The 19,441-nt window shown below is 44.9% G+C and overlaps 2 protein-coding genes across 2 annotated transcripts; one reads left to right on the top strand and one right to left on the bottom strand.

Moving 5' to 3' along the window:
* The first annotated feature begins 1,967 nt into the window (after positions 1–1,967).
* On the top strand, positions 1,968–8,483 carry LOC119181627 (uncharacterized). Its single transcript, XM_037432877.2, has 5 exons — positions 1,968–2,239; positions 2,376–2,492; positions 3,084–3,194; positions 4,731–4,880; positions 7,925–8,483. The coding sequence occupies exons 1-5, from the start codon at positions 2,165–2,167 to the stop codon at positions 8,003–8,005; spliced, it is 534 nt and encodes a 177-aa protein (XP_037288774.2). The 5' UTR covers positions 1,968–2,164; the 3' UTR covers positions 8,006–8,483.
* On the bottom strand, positions 8,345–18,895 carry LOC119163794 (neprilysin-1-like). Its single transcript, XM_037415867.2, has 2 exons — positions 18,761–18,895; positions 8,345–11,114 (listed from the first exon to the last, which is right to left on the bottom strand). The coding sequence occupies exons 1-2, from the start codon at positions 18,855–18,857 to the stop codon at positions 8,707–8,709; spliced, it is 2,505 nt and encodes an 834-aa protein (XP_037271764.2). The 5' UTR covers positions 18,858–18,895; the 3' UTR covers positions 8,345–8,706.
* Positions 18,896–19,441: the final 546 nt, after the last annotated feature.

Genomic DNA, 19,441 nt, shown 5'->3' with positions numbered 1-19,441 from the left:
TTTATGCTTTCAGAAATTAAAAAAGCAGTAGGGAGTTTTCTAAATAGCGCCAAGACCACTGTGCATATGCGCAACACCCAAACCGCATTTGCATTTTGGGTTGGGGACACTATTCCTGGAATTTAGTGAGAGCCCCAAAGCCTGCTCCAAAAGTTTTGCGTCAAGCAAACGTGATGGCAGCCACTGAAGAGATCTGACCATGTGCTGCAGACCTTACTCGAAAACTCTTCGCACCTGCTTGACCCAAAGTGTGTATACGCAAAGGGCTTTGGGGCGCCTGTTCAAAAACTCCCTACTATTTCTCGAATTAGCGGGAGCCCTAAAACCTGCCCCGAAAGTTTTAGGTCAGACAAATGTAACGGCACCCATTGAAGTGAAAGAATTGGGCGAGTATCCAAAGCGGTGCAAACCCTATTCGAGGACTCTTCACTCCTACTTGACCCAAAGCGCCCATAAGCTAAGGGCTTTGGGGCTTCTAACCGAAAACTACCTAGTGCTTCACCAAATCTTTGCACAGAAATACTTAAAATTAAATATATGTAGACTTACGTACAAATATTGGTAACAGTACAACTAGCCTCCCAGTAGTGGAATTTTGTTCTAGAGTTGCAGTGGTTGCACATATTCATCATCAGCCTACACGTCTCAGGCCGACCCGATCCTAATGATCTACTCATGCTGTTGCACGCAAGTTGATTCCAATTTAGGCCCCCAAATTTTTTGATTTTGTCGCTTTACCTAAACAGTTCTCGTCTTCAGCCATGCTTCCTATTTTTCGTCCATTGCAACACTTTAAATCTGTTATCTGTGCTCCTACGCTACCACTGCCCCGGTCCAATTGCCCTCTGGGGTGGGGGTAGCTGGGGGGAGGGGTAGCTTCATCTGTGTTGTTTATTTGTTATTTTTCCCGTTCTGCCTCATATAATAAAGCTGGCAAGAAACAATGGTTGTATACATAGGCATGCACAGGGTTCTCCTTCCGGGGGAGGTGGGGGCAAAAGTAAAGTGACTTTACTTTCGCCTGGTTGGATGGATGGATGGATATGGCTGTACTATAGTGTACTAGAACCATATTCTAGTACACTGTAGCTGTACCACGCTGTATCCTTTAGATCGGGCGGTGGCTAGCGCCACCAAGTCGTAGCACTTAATGAACCAAAAACTAGATTTATTTTTTTTTTCACATTTAATAGTGAGGTTGAGGATTCATACTTTGCAGTGAAGGGTTTAACTTTCACTCGTGCTTTGACTTTAGCCACCAATCAGATAACCTCCTTCTAGTTAAGTTTAGCCGCTTAAAGTCTATTTTGCCATCCCTGTCCCTAAACCCCAGTGCTTTGAAGAACTCTGCGCCATCACCCTGAACTATAGGGTGAAGCCCTTTACAGAACGTCATCAAGTGTTCGGCACTTTTCTCTTCCTCTCCACACGCAGTGCATACCGTGTCTACCCCTTCGTATTTGGCCCGATATGTCTTGGTTCGCAATACGTTAGTGCGTCGCAGCGCTTCCTCCCCTCTTATCATTATTATTATTATTATTATTATTATTATTATTATTATTATTATTATTATTATTATTATTATTATTATTATTATTATTATTATTATTATTATTATTATTATTATTATTATTATTATTATTATTATTATTAGAGAAAAGAACCTGCTGAGCAGTATTTGTCCAGCTTCTTTGTTTTGTTGATAAAAACAACAACAAAAATTAAAGTTGAGTGCGAACCGAAACCGAAACTCGCATTGTGTTTTACGTTGAAGTGTTTTTAAACAATTACTGCAAAGTATTCATAAAAAAGTAACAAAAACATCAAGCTTATAGTTTGTACTTCGATTGTATTTAATTAAGTAGATTACTTATACAGTTCAGCATCTTCATTTGTTTTTTTGTTATGCTTTCGAAATCGCTTCACACTGGGCGCAAGGGGCGCAACGTTTTCTGGCGTGGACACGTGTTGCTAGGCTCCGTCACGTGCTTCCGCTTTCAGGTGTTTTTGTTCTCGAAGTTGGGAGCGAATGGAGTCTCGCTTTCGGTTGTCGTCGCTGCATGCATTTGTCTCGACCGATGCGGCGTGAAGAAACAAAGACCGAAACGAGTGGTCGTTCCGTGTCGTGCCCAGCTGCACTCGCAGCTGCGCGAACGTAGCAGCGATGACACCCAACGGTGCTCGGATTCGCGCGCAATCTAGGAAGGAAGTGTACGACAGGCTCCACAGGATACGCCTGGTAAGCGACTATAATTGACTCTCTGATTGACACATTAGTAAATGATAACATGTGTTTCGAGCCATTGTGTACAAGGCTGCACGCTGTAACGATCTCTCTCTCTCTCTTTTCTACACGCGTGCATGTGACCTGTCAGGAACTTGAGGACCTGAGGCGTAATTGCGGTCGAAGTGACAAAGATGCTGTCGAGGCCCTCAAGCGAACTTGTAGAGAGCAGGAAGAGGAAATCGAGCGTTTGAAGACAGAACACGAGGTATTTTTTGGGATTTTGAGTGACATCTTGGACGTCACGTGCAGAGAGCTGTTCGGGATATCGCCCATGCTGTTCACTTCCTAGATTGAATTGCGTCGCACACTTTTACTTTAGGTGTTTGTAGTACCTATGATTATGAATAATACATCAGTGCTGTAAGTGAAGAACGTGCACGTTTCATTAACAAAGATGGTTTGGAGGGGGGGAGGGGGGGTGTACACATTTCAAGCTAATGAATCCTAAACATTGTTATGCAGTGTCAACAAATTTCTTTTATGAATATCTAAAATAGAAAGGGTGCAAGAGCGCTTTAAACGATTTCCTGGTTATGTATTCAAATGCTTGTGGCAGGCTTTCAAGATATTTCACGCTTTGTAATCACTTTTGAATTGTCACTGAGCCTGCACAATAGCCATGCACTGTTGTGTAGCGATGTGATCTAGCATTAGAGCCAGCGACATGCATAACCACTGAACAAGTGAACTATATAAGGCTGCATACAGTACTAAAGTGACGACCTACTGGTGTCATTTTTTGTTATAATAAGGTGACTAAAATATTTAATGCTGTACGTGCATTGATTGTTTACAGGAAGCACAAGAACAAATAAAGTACCTGAAGATGCTTTTGTCTGTGAAGGGAACTGATCAAACCGAATTGGTCAAGGCTAAAACTTGCATTGATCACAATGCTAATTCACAGGTAAACACTACTTCTTCATTTAAATGGAATCAGTTTGCCACACATATTCTCAGCCCCAATCCAACCTATACGGTTGATGTTGAACAAAGCCATCAATAACATTTTCAAGAAAGGTCCATTATTTTCATTAATATGCTGAGCTTGTGCACGTTTAAGTGCTGGTCACGATTATGCAATTACTTTTGTTATATGCAATATGTAGTTTTGTAAACTCATGTTGGGATTCATACATTCAAACATTTTACATGTTTGAATTTATATAGCAAGAGTTTTCCAAAGCTTCAAAGGATCACTGACACTAATTTTGGATATTTTTGGATTGTGAAAAATAAGAGAACCGGTATTGACAACCCCAAAAAGAATATTGTGGTGTATGGAAGTGCAATGCACATATATTTAATGTCACCATCTTTAAAAAAAAGGGAAAACTAAAGATTTCCTTTTTGGGATATCTCAAAATTGTGTCAGCACTGCTTTAAAGTTACAAAATAAATGAGCTTTTTGCAATGAAGTGGGATGAGAATCATATGCACTAAAAGAAGAATGAATTTTTCAAGTCTATACGAAGAAAAGTTGTGACACATTAACCATTGATGACTGAGTTGAGGTCAAGCTGGTATTTCGCTTATAAAAGTTCATTATACCATAACTTATGTTAGACTGGGTTTTTATTAAAACATCCTTTTTTTTATTGCATACAGTTCTCATTCCAGATTATTGCAGAATGCTAATCAAATTTTCCCCTACTGTCTCTCCCATGGTTTGTATGTACATGAATCTCAGAAAGTGGACAGGAGGAGGGGGGGGGTGGCCGCTGCTGTAGCTCCATTGGTAAGAGCATCAGGCGTGAAATTTAGGGTTGCAGGTTTAGTCTGACAGTGGAAAGTTGTCTTTTTCCCCTCTTCACTTTCTTTACATCTATATTGCAATTACCATTATACATATAAACAAAACAATTAACATTGTTGAAAGCTTTCCTTGACTTCATTATCTGCTGATTTTAAAAAAATCAGGCTGATTGGCAATAATCATTATGCATGTTTTCTGATGTAGGTTGCTACGAGTAGATATAGTGATAATTATTAAGAATCTTAAAACAATATATGATCAAGTGTGAAGATGTGGGGAAATGCCAAGTGGCAGCGATATTTTGATTGTTTTTGTATAACCCCATTTGACATCAAGACTGCTATTTCAGCCTTCAGATAGGAAGTGGGAAGGGGAGAAGGAGAGAGGGTAGCTTGATGTTAGCCCCCCCCCCTCTAATACTTCTGCACGGGACTCGGGTTGCTGGCCCGTGCGTTAGAGGGAAAAGCACCTGAAATCACATGAACACTTTTTTCAAGCATTTCACTCTGCTAGTATGCAAATAAAGTTTTTCGTGTGCACATACACTGTCTACATACTTCTCAAATTTTGTAGAATCTTGGGAATATACCTTAAGCCCACTTCACTGCTCTGGTTGTTCAGTAAAGATTTCTCTCCCTCTTTGGTGTATTCGACTGTCCATTCTTTAATACACCTTGCCTTGGCCAGTTACTTCAAGACCAACTACTGGACAGATTGTGGGCTGCCGAAAAGCATGCCTGGAGTTTGGAAGCTGAACGAGACGATCTCAACATCCGGCTTTCAAAAAAGGTGGTTGAACTCAACGAGCTGCAGCTCCTCTACTCCAATCAATCAATGGTATTTTATGTTATTTTTTTGTCAATTGTGTGGGTGCTTAAAAGTGATATGGCCATGATGCTCCAAGTTTCATGTTACAAAATTAACCCGGAGCTTTGCCGCTGTGGTGTGCCTCATAATCATATCATGATTTTGGCACATGAAACCCCAGAGTTTAATTTTTAAAGCCGTTTGTGTCTGGTGCCATGAGTTTGTATGAAGCGGGTGGTTCCGTGTCATAATTTCCAGGCATTGCTTTATTTCCTGTACCATGTTTGCATGGGGCTCACATCCACCGAAATGTGCTGGACTTGGTGTGATCGAAAAGCAGCTTCAACGTGTTAATATCATCTGTAAATAATTTTCACGAATTCTGTGCATTCTCAAAATGTCATGAACTCTGCGTTTCTTGCCAAACAATAACAACCTAGCTTCTTTACTGATTTTATTCATTAAAGTAGCAGTCTTATGCGCACTCCATCAGGTGCTAGCCTCCAAAAACGGTACGCAGTCCAGAAAGTCACATGTCCAAAAGGCTACAAGCATTGAATCAAACCCAGCCCTTTTGTGTGGCAGTCAAGTGTTCCACCACAGCGCCACGCCAAGGGTTGAAACTGCTTCTAAAAAGCAATTTCAAGCACTGGCGTGGCATTGAATGTACACAGGTGTCATGTCGGGGGAGGAGGTATGTCAAGAGACGTGAGTGAGTGAAACAACTTTATTGACATAAAAGGGGAAGGGGTAGGAGAATTCAAGCAAGACAGTAGCATGCTCGGGCATCCCGGAGCCGCAAATAGTGTGTGGCAGATGCCTCGAATCGCACAAGGTGCCACACAGTGTGAATGGCGAAACGATTGAGTGGAGTAACGCTTCCTAGCCATAACATGTACTAATCATCAGCAGCCATAGCATCAACCCAAGTGTATACCAATGTTGATGCACGCAGTGGACACGTCGCAGCATATTCTGTGCCCACAAAACTGTTCCCAGGGAGAGCTGCTTTGCAATACACTCAATCAACTGGATGATCAGAATCCTTCGGAAAAAACTGCCCTGCACTATATACAGGACTTGAAGGGGTGGTGTCATCAAATTTACAGCTATACCAAGCTTGTTGTGGCTTTCCTCTGAATGCAAAGACACTCTACACAAAAAGTCAGACACAGCAAACATGTATAATGTATTTTAATTCACTTCCATAGTGTACCTAAATGCTCCTTCTCCTGATAAAGCCCTATCGCTAGCATGCCAACACTGATGTAGCTCTATAGAAAGGGCAACAAAAGTTGTAGCGAGGTCACGCCAGATCTGTAGTGACTCCAGTGACCTCCAGACCCCAGCAAAGATTTTACCAGCAAAGCATTCATTGCAGCATCACTCGCAGATGATGTAGCTAACCATGGCACCTGTTGGCACATTTGTTTTGCTGGTGCTTGTGTAGCATGTGTGCCTGAGAGCAGACAATACTCAGTCCGTGCGTACCAGCCTTGCGTGGTCATAGCTACGTATGCTGCTACATCACAGCCCAGCTTGGCGCCTAGGAACTGACACCGCAAGTAGTTCACATAATAAAGGCTCTAATAAATTATTTAGCAAGAATGCATCAATCTTGGTGTGTGTAAGAGGCTTCCTGAACCTATAACAAAACGCTTTCAGCAAAGACGCGCAAGCCACAAATTTGGTAGTACCAGCCCTTTAATGTCACGGAAGGCTGTTCAGGCACTAATGTGCTTTCTACGTTCAACCACTCCAAACAACTCTGACTGAATGACTTGCATGTGTCCTTTCTTTCTTTTTAATATTATATATATATATATATATATATATATATATATATATATATATATATATATATATATATATATATATATATATATATATATATATATATATATATATATATATATATATATATGTATGTATCTCCATCCTCTTTTCAATTCTTGTTTCTCCACACCGGCGCAGGGTAGTGCAGGGTAGTGAAGCAGTTCTATCAGGTTAATCTCCCTGCATTTTCCTTTAAAATGCACATACTAAGACAGAGCGCTTGCCTGAATCGTTCAAAGTGTCAGAAGAGTGGTAAGCTGGGCTAGTTGCATACATGTATAATAATGAACAGCTTGATGAATTGAGAGAAAAATGGGGAGGCTACATGGTACGAGCGCTTGTCCTGCGTAGCACTGCCCCTTTTTGTCTCTCGTCTTTTCACGTTGTTTAATATTATTGAAGGTGTCGATTCAAAGAGACCATAAAGAGGAAAATGATTTTTGCATGCTAGTAAGTTATAATCTTTCACAGAATGCTTGCCACAAGAAAACACGCAAAAAGAAAATGTGGGTGGCTTCGCCTCCTTGAAATTCTCACACCTAACATGACGGCATATCTTAGGTCCTCATAGTTTCTAATCAGTTGAAATTAAGGACGTTGACCTCTGGAGGGGACATACTCTTCACATACCAAATTTCCGAAAATTTCGTTCAGTCAATGTCACCGAAATAAGAAAAAAAAATGCTTAGAAGTTTGTTGCATCGTGTGCGGTGGTTTAGAAGATTACGGCACGAAATTCAAGTATGAAACTGACCTTGATTATTTCCTTTAGTAATGAACCTATGATGGTACGACACTAGAGAGTACAATTTATCAATCTAAACCGAGTCGTTATTTCACTTTAGTGTGTCTTAACACAACACATGTCTTGGCTCGTTGATGCTCATTTGTCTCACATTAGCACAGCCAGACCAGGGGTGGATCTAGCACCTGATTTTAGTGGGGAAGGGGGTGGCTGCTAGTAAAACAAGAAAGGTGTAGATGGACTCTTCTTTTTAGTAGTTACAATGTGCACAAGAAGCCCATTGCAGCATAAGTGCCGTTAATTTGTCCCACTTGTTTCCCCTAATTGGTGGTAAAGGTGGATTACGGGCACTGAAAGGGGGAGGGGGCGATCGCCCCTACCGCCCCCTCCTTTCGCTGGATCTGCCAACGAGCCATTCTCCTTCTAAGAGTGTAATGTCTGCCGAATTTTTTGTTATAAAAGACATGGCATTCCTCTTTTTTTTCTTTTCAAGAAACTGTTGGTGGCAGAGCGAGACCGCGCAACATCAAGCTCATCGAGGAAAACGTCAAGCTGCGACTTGTCCAGCAAGTGACATTCGACATGTGGATCTGCTAATTGTGCACTTTGAAACGTGGTCTATGTGTCGTAATGGACGGCAGGGATAATGTCTCAGGCATACATCGGTTTTCTGGATTGCAGTATCGGTGCCAAATAATAGTGTCTCAAGGATTTAAAAGAGCTCTACCTTGATTTATATTTTTTTTTTTGCTGGGTAGGAAGGTAAAATAGTTTGATAGAACAAATATTATGATTGTTGACTTTGTGGGTGGTTTCTGTTGCCTAGCGCAGGACACTCATCTAGTGTCACGCGTTGCTGCATCCTGCCGTCTATCTTTTGTGCCGCAAAAGTTCAGACCAGCATAGCAGCGTATTTTACTCAGACTTTCAATGCTTGTTGTGTTTTTAGGAGCAATTTATCAAGCTTGTTCACAAATTTACTCTGAGAGAGATATATATGGCAAACATGTTCCAGATTGAATTTTCTTTAATAAAGAGCATATGAATTTGAATAGCTCGTGCACCTTTCTTTTGTACACTGTGCAAAGCTAACATGGACACTGCATGCAACACGTTAGCATCGGACCTTGAGGTCGGAGGGCAGTGGGGGTCGCCAGCAGTGTCACAACGCAAAACACTACACTGTAACAATGACGGTGTCGCTCGTTGCCAGAGCAGCAGCCGTGAAAGGCAACAGCCCGGATCCCGGACAACGAGTAATATTGCAACCATATCTCACCACACAACGCATTTTTTCGCCGGGTTCATTTCCTCGTTGGGACTGCACTGGAAGGCCTTGGCAAACTCGACCATGTTCTCGACGGCCACGTTGCAGCGATACTCTTCCAGCGAGTGGGAGTCTGAATTCATAATCATCTTAACGGCCTTGGGGTTGATGTCAGCACACCACTTGTATGCGCTGCTGATGAAGAAGAGCTGGTCCGGGGAGAACTCTTCGAGGCCCTCCAGAGGAATGTTCTCCTCCTTGCCGCCGGGGTGCTCGTCCACGTGCAAGCGATACGCATGGAATGACTGCCTGAGACCGCCATTGTCCGCTATGTTTTCCGACAGGGTCTGCTTGCCGTTGAGGTAGCGCTTGCTGTGTGGCTCATAGATGCTGTTGTACTGTAGCACAAAGCAGTAGTTCTTCAGGATGAAGTTGCTCTTCGTCTCCTTAGTCCACCAGTTACGCAGGTTGCCGCTGTCGTCGAAGTGACTGCCGAGAGTGTCGAAAGCGTGACTAATCTCATGGCCGATGATGGCACCGATGCTGCCGTAGTTCATGGCTGGGGGCAGGCCGTACGAGTAGAAAGGAAAGTTGAGAATAGCGGCCGGTATGGTGATACTGTTCGTAGAGTGCTCGTAAAACGCATTCAGCGTAGCCGGACTGAAAGTCCAGTACTCTTCATCCCTGGTGTTGGTCTGGTGGAGCAGCGACAGTGATCTGAACGTGTACACCTCTTTTAGGTCCATGAGAATCTTGATATAGGGACCCTCTATGTCGGGAATGTCGGCGTGAGATTCGTCTAGTTCCGTTTTGTTCTTTATCCAGTCGGGATAGGCGACATGTGAGACGATTCGCTGCACTTTGGCCATTGCCCTCGTTCTCGTCTGATCATCCATCCATGTGTTGAGCCTCAGGGCATAGGCAAAAGCCAGCTTGATGTGATCGACGACGACCTTAGCGTCGTCTTTGATGTAGTCTGGCGTATACGCCTGAACGAAAATGGCACCATACGGCATCGGCAAGTAATCTTCGACGTCCTTTCGGCAGAGTTTTTCCTTGTCCACATCGGTGAAGTCCATTCCAACTTCCTGGCCGTATGCGCTGACTGCTTCTCTGATTTCTCTAGACGACAGTGGTCCCAGAAGAAAGGCAACTGACCAACCTATGAAATCGTGGAACATCTTTATGGTATTATTCTGGTGCAGTAAGCTTGTCACGAGCCACAGGTAACCTGGGCTCATAACGATAATTTCGTCATTATCCCGCACCTGGACGTTTGTTGGCAGGTACTTGTTTATGACAGACAACCATCGCTTAGAGCTCACCTGCGGTGTCAAGGTCTCTAAGTGTTTGATCTGATACTTCTTAGGCGGCCACGCGTCGGACCTGCCTAGCACCTCGAAGTGGAAGTGTTTTACGGAGGCAATGACTATGGGTGCCATGACGACGTTCTCGGCGAGCGATTTGTAGTTCGTGTTGTTGTCGCCCATGATGGCGGCGATTTTCTGCACCATTTTCATGAATAAGATGTCCTGTGTGTCGTTTTTCGATTGGTTGTTTGTCTGGAGCTGGTGGAAACCCATTTCAAGGTTCTCCATGGTGTTAATGACTAGAACGTTTGTCTTGGTGTCTTCCGGGTCCGGGATAACCGAGATGCTGAATAGACTCGGGATAGACCATCGCAGCGATAGTTGCACGATGATCTCGAACAGGTCCACAGTGTGGTTTGCCTCCAGAGAAGGCCAAGGCATATGCAGGTAGCGCAGAAGCTCCATGAGTACCTTCATGGATGGTGTCGAGTTGGTCATGTCGTAGTTATTGAGGCACTCGTGATACATGACAGCCGCTTTTTCCAGGGCACCTTGTTTCTTGCCCGTGATCGAGATTTTGTTCAGAGCCTTCTTAATAACATTGTCCAACTCTTTACCGACGAGTGAGAAGGGGCTGCTTCGCACTTCGTTACGACGCACGGGGTGTTTACGCTTCCAACCGTCGCAGACGAAGCGGTAAAAGTTCTTGCACGGGTCTACACTTCGGTTGAGTGAGCGGGCGATGCTTCGCGCCACCTCCTTGCAGACTTGATTGCGGCAGACTTTCTTGTCGGTAGCATCCTTTGCGAACAGCCGGTGCTGGTACGACGCCGCGTAGCCGGAGATGTAGGCCGTGCAGGCAACGATCATGCCGGCCGCCAGAAAGAGCATGTAGACCGTATTGACGCACAACTTGGGCTCCCTGTTGAAGATCCATCGTACGCCTGTGGAATGCGACCCCCGAGTCGCTGGCTGCTTTCTGCTGCCGCCGTCCTCTTCTGATCTGTGGCTGCCGCGCCTGTGTCGTCTTTGCGAGCGCCCTTCTTCCTCGCTGGCCAACGCATTGGTGCTTCGGCTATTCGAGATGCTGTCGGCGTCACTGCTGGCTGCAAAAAGATGAGCCCAAGTGTCAGGACACTCGTGGAATACGAAAGGTAAGGCTTAACTTTTATGTTATTGCACCCTAATGGACTGAATTATGGACTATTTCCGAGCATGAGCTGGCGATGCCAAGTGTTGTGCCGGATGAAAATAATACGTGGCATGCCCACTTATTAAGACGATCGAGACCAGGGACTGCTTCGAACGAATACGGTTTATTGGAAGAAGTGAAGTAGCGCGCTCGCTCCAGGCAGCAGTCTTCTTTCTTCTTCTTCCGGCGTTTGATGATGATATTTTATAGGCTCCCGCCCGCCCAAGTTGAAATGTGATAAGCTCTGGCGGGCTATTTGAAACAACCTTCCATTGGGTATATGTGGTTCACCGATCTTCTTAGCTCTTTTTTGCCTGTGCGAAGGAGACAAGCTCTTGTTATTCCGTCTCGCCCAGGGTAGAGCTTTTCAATCCGGCACATTTTCCAAAATGTTCTTGGAGCCTTGTCCTCAACCAACACGATGTCACCCTGTGAGAGTGGTTTTGCTTGCCGTGTCTTGGCTTTGACCGTAGCTCCTATTTCCTTGATATATTCTTGATGCCATCTTTTCCACCAAGCGCGCACGAGTTTGCATCTGCGTCGCCATGCGTCTTCAATATCACCGTTGTATAGTCTTGTTTGTCCGTTTTGAAGCTGTCGCCGTCCACCTATGATGTCTGCCGGCGTTAGTGGCATTGGCTCATCAGGTTCTCCATATACGTAAGTCAATGGTCGATTGTTGAGTGCTCCTTCAACTTCTGCTACAATAGTGCGTAGCTCCTCTACCGAAGCTGTGCTTTTCGATATTATTTTTCGCATCGATGTCTTCACGCTTCTTATGAGGCGCTCGTAAAATCCTTCCCACCATGGCGCGCACTCGGCTATTGTTTTCTATTTAATTTGTTGGCCACTGCAGTAATTCTTTAAGACCTCGTTGTTAATTGTTTCGAGCATTCTGTTGATTTCCTTTCCAGCTTTTATAAATGTTTTGGCGTTGTCCGAGTATATTACGGCTGGTATTCCCCGTCGAGCTGTAAATCGTCGGAATGCTTGTAGAAAACTCGACGATGACAAATCGTTGGTAACTTCCAAGTGTACTCCTCTTGTTACCGCGCAGGTGAATATCAGTACATATTGCTTCACAATCTGGTACTTGTCCTTTGCGTAAAGAGGTCCTGTGAAGTCAACTCTCGTAACTTTGAATGGCTCTGCTTCAGTGACTCTGTCTGCCGGAAGTGGGGGTATGTCTTGAGTCGCCGGTCTGGAGTTATGCCTCTTGCAGACGACACATTTGTTTAGAACTCTTTTCACTGCTTGTCTACCCTGCAATATCCAGAACTTAGTTCGAAGTTGCGCTAGCGTCACTTGAACTCCTCCGTGTGATACCATTTTATGCACGTGACGTATTAGCAGTTCCGTGAAATGCTCATCCTTTGGAATTACTATCACGTGCTTGTTGAATTCTTGGCTGCACTGCAATCGTCCTTTCTGTCTGATGATTCCATCGTCATCAAGGTAGACTTCATGTCCATTAATTTCAAATGATCGATAGTTTGAATAGGCCTCACCCTTTGCTTGTCTCAGTGATATTTGGGTCTGTCTTATCCAGTATTTCTCTGCATTTGTTACCTCTTTTCCTGTCAACGGCCCTTTGTGATTTTCCTTTCTTGTGTTGTTTATGAATCTGAACACCCATGCTGTCACTCTTATAAGCCGTCCGTATGATGAATACCTTTCGATTTCCAAGATTGGCGCAATTTCGGATCTTCCCATGCATTGGTGACATTGTGTTTTATGCTGGTCTTCCACGTCTGTATTTGTGCCAATTATGCTTACTAAGTTCTTTTCCAGTGATGTTATCCATTCGGGACCGTTCCACCATAACTTTGACATTATCAATGCCTTTGCGCTTATTCCTCGTGTAAGTAGGTCAGCAGGGTTGTCGTCACTTTGAACGAATGACCAGCTTGCTTGAAGTGTTTTTTCTCTAATTTCTGCGATTCTGTTGGCAACAAACGGATCTCTTTTGCTTGTTCCCTTGATCCAGTGCAGCACAATCATCGAGTCCGTCCTGCAGTGTATTTCCTGAAAGATTTCGTTGAAGTGACCTTTGATGTAGTCGCATAATCTTGATGCTACCACCGCTGCCATCAGTTCAAGTCGCGCCAATGTCAGCTCTTTAATTGGAGCTACGCGGCTTTTTGCTGTTACTAGCCTTGATTCTTTGCTTCCATCGTGGTATAGTGCTATCAAGTATGCTGCCGCTCCGTATGCTAATGGGCTTGCGTCGGCAAATACATGCAGCTTGTATGCTTGTACTGGTTGATTCTTGCTTGCGTAGCATCGTGGGATTTCTAGAACTCAAAAGTCCTCCGCTTCAGACATAAGGTTCTTCCATTTGTCGCATTCATCTTTAGGGAGCTGGTCGTCCCACGTGACGTTTATTTTCCACAGTCTCTGCAGTCCTATTTTCGCGCGTACTGTGAATGGCGACAACAAACCGAGTGGGTCAAATATCTTCGCTGTGGTTTGTAACACAGCCCTTTTTGTCAAGTGCGTTGTATCTGTTAATAAATTCCACTTTTCAATAGGGGAGCAAATCATGTCCTTTGAGTGTTTCCATATCAAGCCCAGAAGCATTGTAAATCCTCTAGATCGAATATCTATGTGAGATTCGTCTCTTTCGTTTTCATCAATTATTTTGTTTAATCGCTCTTCATTGGATGTCCATTTTCTCAAATTCATCGCTGCCTCTCTGAACACTTGCTTTGCCTCTTTGTACAATTTAACTGCTTCATCAAGCGTTGCTGCTCCCAAAATGACATCATCCACGTAGATCGCTTTCTGCAGTGTCCTTGTCGTATCAGGAAACTGGTCTTCCACTTGTTTCAAATGGTGTTTAATTGTAGCTGTCAGTATAAACGTGCTTGGTGTTGTTCCGAACGTTACTCTTGTCATGCGCCATGTTTGCCCTTCATTCATTAACCTTCCTTCAGCGTCATGCTTCCACCACAGAAATCTCATTGCATCTCTATCCTCTTCATGTATAGAGATTTGTAGAAATGCCTTTTCAACATCTCCAACTAACGCCACCTTTTCTTTTCGGAAATTAATGAGCAGCGATAGCATGTCCTCATTCATATTGGGTCCTGCCTCTAGATTCTCATTTAGATACATGCCTTTTCGAGAATGTGATGAGGCGTCAAACACTACTCGAACCTTTGTTGTGGCTCGGTCCTCTCTAATGATCGCATGATGTGGCATGTAGTAGCAAAGTGCATTTGGCTGTTCTGATGGCTCTTGGACCTCCTCTGCGACTCCTAATGCCATATACTCTGATATAGCTTTGTCGTAGCGATACAGCATGTCTTCATTTTTCTGCAGCCTTTTAGTCAGTTGCTGTAGTCTTTTTATCGCATTTTCCTTGTTGCTTTCCAAGTTTATGTCATGTTTTCATGGCAAGCTGACTTGATAGCGACCGTTTTGTTGTACAATCTTGCGCTCGAATTCTTCGACCACTTCATTTCCGGTGTTATCCAAACTATTTCTTGTGATCCCCATTGACTCCAGGCTCCAGAACTTCTGTAGCTCTTGCTGGAGTTCTGTCTCCGCAGCTTCGACCTTCAGAACCATGACTGCTTGATTATGTTTTGTCTTGCTTTGCTCTGACAGCCCTTGCAGTACCCATCCCAGTATAGTTTCTACAGCCATCAGTCTGTCCTCGATTCTTTGAGTTCTACCAGTAAAGAATTCCCAATAATAGTCTGAGCCGATCAGTAGTTCTACAGAATTTGTTGCATTCGTCTTGGTCCTGTGATCAGCCACTTGCATATTTAGCAGTTTCATTTTCTCGCTGAGTTTCTTAGTTGGAGTGGGTATACAACTGTGCGAGATGACGTCGACTTGTAACGCTTCAATCACTGTTGTCGTGCTTGTTTCTCGTGATCCTACAGTCACTTGCACCACGTTCATTAGTTTGACCTTTTCGTCTCCTCCAAATGAACCAATCGTCAGTCTTTCCTGTCGCAACACCTTCGCACCTATTTCTTTCGCTAATCTCGCTTCAATAAATGAACGTTGACTTCCACTGTCTAATAACAAACGGCAATGTCGGCCACATGTTTCTCCTTCTACGCACGCTACAGCCGTCTGCAAAAGCACAAACTTATGCTTGATATTTTCGGTTGCTTGTAGCGTAGACGTCGTCGCTTCAGCTTGCGCTGTTGAGACCAGCTCTGCCCTTGTTTTCTGCATCACCGTTCTACATACTGACGTGGCATGTCGTCCCTTGCATTGCTTGCATTTTACTTGGGCCTTGCAAATGCGTGCAGTATGGTTTGGTCGCGTGCATCTGAAGCATGCTCTATTTTCTGTAAGCATAGCTTTCTTTTCATCTATTGGAATGCTCCTACGACAGTTTTCGGTTGCATGGGTTTTCTGCTTGCAGAATAAGCATATTCTGTCCGCTGAGCTATAGAAGCTTGAAGTTGTGCGCATCTGTCCGCGGTTCTCTCTTGGTTTTGCAGTTATCCTCTCTTGTTCACGTTGTGTTTCTTTACGAAAAGCCGCTTGCTCTCTTAAGAATAACATAAGCCTGTCCAGCTTTTCCTCGCACGCTTTTCCCGTTGCGTTGTTTTGCTCGCCGCTTTCTGAAGCTGAGCTGTTTCTCATAGCCTCTTTTGACTTGAACTGCACTGACAATTCTGGTGGAATTGCTCTTTTCAATACCGGTAACAACATCGGCGCATAGCTCTCGGTTTCCACTTTTAGTGACTTGAGTGCCAATATGTTAACTTGCACTCTCTGTACTAGCCTATTTAAGTCATCGGTATCTTGAACAGACCTCACTTTCTCCAAACTCAATAGCTCATTCATGTGCATTTCAATGGAATGTTCTCGATTACCGAACGTTTTATGCAGTATTTTAATTGCGTTATCATAATTTTCCTCTGCCGAGTACTGAAGTCCTTCAATAGCAGCCGCAGCTTTTCCGGTTAGTGATGCTAACAAGTAATTGAACTTCTGTCCCTTGCTCATGTTCGGTCTCAGGTGAACTGCCGACTCGTACTGAGACCAAAAGCGGTTCCACTCCAAAGTTTTTCCCCCAAACTTTATCATTTCAAGCTTTGGTAGCTTAACTAGTTCCGTTGCTTCTTGCCCTGTACTTGAGGGCGTCACCTGCCTTGTCCTATTGCTTGAATCCGATTGTTCAGGCTGTTGAAGTCTGATTTCTATTGCAGATAAGATCGTCGTTAATTTCATGTCGTACTCTATGACGCTTTCGAATTCAGCTTCGGCATTGTCTTCTGTTAGAAACTTTTCCATTTACTCGTTTGCGCTCTTGAGACTGTCGCTTATTGCTTTAATCTGCGCCTGCGTTGTAAGCAGCTGCTCCCGGTTAGCTCCATCATAAATTTGCTGCTCGGCTGCGTTAATCAGTCGCGTGATCTGGGAGCGAAGCGCTTTCCTTTTCTTCGTTATCACTTCTTTGCTCGTATTGAGGTGGTTAACAATGACTCCTTACTTGTCAATCGTTCGTTCTGATGCTCGTACTGTCCACCGTGGTCTCGTCGTTCGATCCAGGTCGATCCTCTGCTCCTCCGCCGTTTTCTTCTCTGCTGCTCCGTGGCAGGTTGACCTTCCTTGCCGGCGAGGAGGCAGTCTCCTGGTCACGGCACCATTATTAAGACGATCGAGACCAGGGACTGCTTCGAACGAATACGGTTTATTGGAAGAAGTGAAGTAGCGCGCGCTCGCTCCAGGCAGCAGTCTTCTTTCTTCTTCCGGCGTTTGATGATGATATTTTATACCACTTACAGCTTATTGCCAGACAGACAAGCCGGCGTGCTCATCGAGTAGCTAGCGTCATTTTTGAAGACGTTCAGTAAAAACTTCACGTGGATTCACGCGATGCGCAATGTGTTAGAGGCAGCTTAAATCTTGTGCAGTTATGCGCTAGTTTGATTGTCTACTTTTCTTAATACATGATTGTACGCCAGGACCTAAACTTAGATGGCGTTTGTGTTCAAGCGAAGATCCACAAGAGAGCTTGAGAAAAGATAATATCGCGAGTGCTGAAATGTCTCTAGTTCGCCAGAGGTTCACAATTTGTGCTTCCTGGCTATCTCTATAAATCGCTTCACTTGACGCTACATCGTCAGTACTGGCGCGTAAGACACTCCTGTTACAGTCAGGTGCAGCGGTTGAATTTCCGTCTGGAGCGCCACTATGTTTCAAAGTGCTCCTTAAAAAACGGCAGCGAGGGGAAGATGAAAGCCTGCGATGTAAAAATTCGTCAACAGCGGCTGTGTGCTCGAGCCGGCGTTTTGGTAAGTGGACTTGCCTGTTGGATTAGCGCGGACACGACAATGAAATTAGCGAACGCAGTGGCACGGCATCTTAATGCAGCAGGACATAACCTTTACGATCTCAAGCTTTAAATAGTTTAATCAAGCGAAAATATATGGAGTCCTACACTTTATTTTCAAGTTCAATACACTAAGGCATAAAGAAATGCCCCTGAATCAACTCGATATGGTACATACACAAAGAAAACCCATCATGGTTTAGCCCTCTTAAGGAATGTCACTTCTCTTTTCATTCACGCAATTTGTTACGGCGCTCCCCTTTCCGCACTCCCGTATCCACAGTTGCCCTCTCCCCGTCCTTTGTTAGGATTGCTATGCCACGAGCATGGCCCTCGATCGAGAGCGCTTCTTCCCTCGAGAACGAGGCAGTTCCGGTGAACTCCCCCCCCCCCCACCCCCTCCCAGCGCCATCTTCCGCGCAGACGGTGGCGAGCCACCGTGCAGTTCCGAGGAAAGCGTCGCCTTCTCCGCTGAGCCACCGTCACGGTGTTACACCCAGCGAGTATAACGTAGCAACCCTTTCTTGTCAGATAGTGCTCAATGTACATGCCAATGGCTGCTAATGGTGATCGCAGCCTGCGCGTTAACTAAAAGCCGAATGCTCCTGTCTCTCATTCCCCATTAGCAGCCATTGACATGTACATTGAGCACTATTTTTTATTGTTCAACAACGCACAGAAGAAGTCTCTCACCGGCACCACCTTGCAGGTCAAAATGTTATACTTGTTGCATAAGGGGGACGAACGGGTGCCGCTATAAGGAGCTCCGCCCCTAAAAAAAAACGCCAACTCGAGGTACTTATTGCGCAGATGTCATGTACCTGTTTTCTCGTTTATCAATTCTCTTTCTCTGAATGCGTGTGGATTCCTGTAAAATTATGCAACTGCATGTACAGCCACCAAAATATTCAACTAGCGTGTGAGGCGGCGACTTTTCTGCTTGTCAATGCCATATATGGTGGAACGAAGTTGCAAAACACTTTCTGGGCATGCACTTGTACACACACTTTTTTGAACCTAATTCAGTAATATGGGTACGTCACACTGAAAAAAGTGCGACTCGCGCGCTATAGATTTGAGCGACTGTGCGTATATAGAACTCGGATGATAGCACAGCAACGTGTTCCTCCGTCTACATTCGCCTCGTGCTCCAGTTCGGCTACTAAATGTCACCTTAGCCTGCGAACCAAGTTGGCGTCATCGTGGCCGGTGTATTCACGACCGTGTGGTCCGCGAAATGGCGCATGGCTCACCGATAGTATCCGCGTCCTGCTGGCCCCAGAGCGAGCTTTGTTGGCTGCTTGGCTGGCTCCAGCGGGTGGACTCCGCGGACGACGCCGGCGCCGACATGGGGCCTGGCGCCTGCACGGGAAGCCTTGGCTTGCGCGCTGATGACCTTTCGTGCCCACTGTCTGATGACGATGATGCCGATGCCTCATTCTGTGGCGCGTACCCACTAAAGGGCATTGGCTGAGAATTTAGGCAAAGGCAAGTGAGACTAAGAAGAAAAAACGAGGTGGTTTTCGCTTTCGAGTCATCTTATGTAAGTGCATAAAGGGCCTTGCAAGTTTTCGTCGAACTGCTTTGTACATGAGGATTGAAGAAAGAGATGGATGGACAGATGCCAAACTTCATTGTGCGTTCTGAGGTGCACTACCGAACCCGCAGCGGGCTGTTGTCCCGTTGGGACAGACAGGCCAAGCCCGATAGAAAAGTCTTTATTTCGATTAAGTGGAGATATCTTCGACCTATAAAGTAGCCAGTCCCCTCAGTCCCGGAAACCATGGTGCCAAGACATTATCTGGGCTCTTTCGATCATTCTACGCTGGTCAGTCAGGCTGTGGCTCGATAGTTGTGCCTATCTCAGACATGGCCTATGTGAGTAACATCTCGCACCATGCGTGGTAGTGTCCGGTGCCGTGCATTATCGGCGT

Source organism: Rhipicephalus microplus, chromosome 3, assembly GCF_043290135.1.
Source record: "Rhipicephalus microplus isolate Deutch F79 chromosome 3, USDA_Rmic, whole genome shotgun sequence".
In the NCBI taxonomy this organism is placed as follows: Eukaryota; Metazoa; Arthropoda; class Arachnida; order Ixodida; family Ixodidae; genus Rhipicephalus; species Rhipicephalus microplus.
This window is presented reverse-complemented; position numbering and strand designations above follow the sequence as displayed.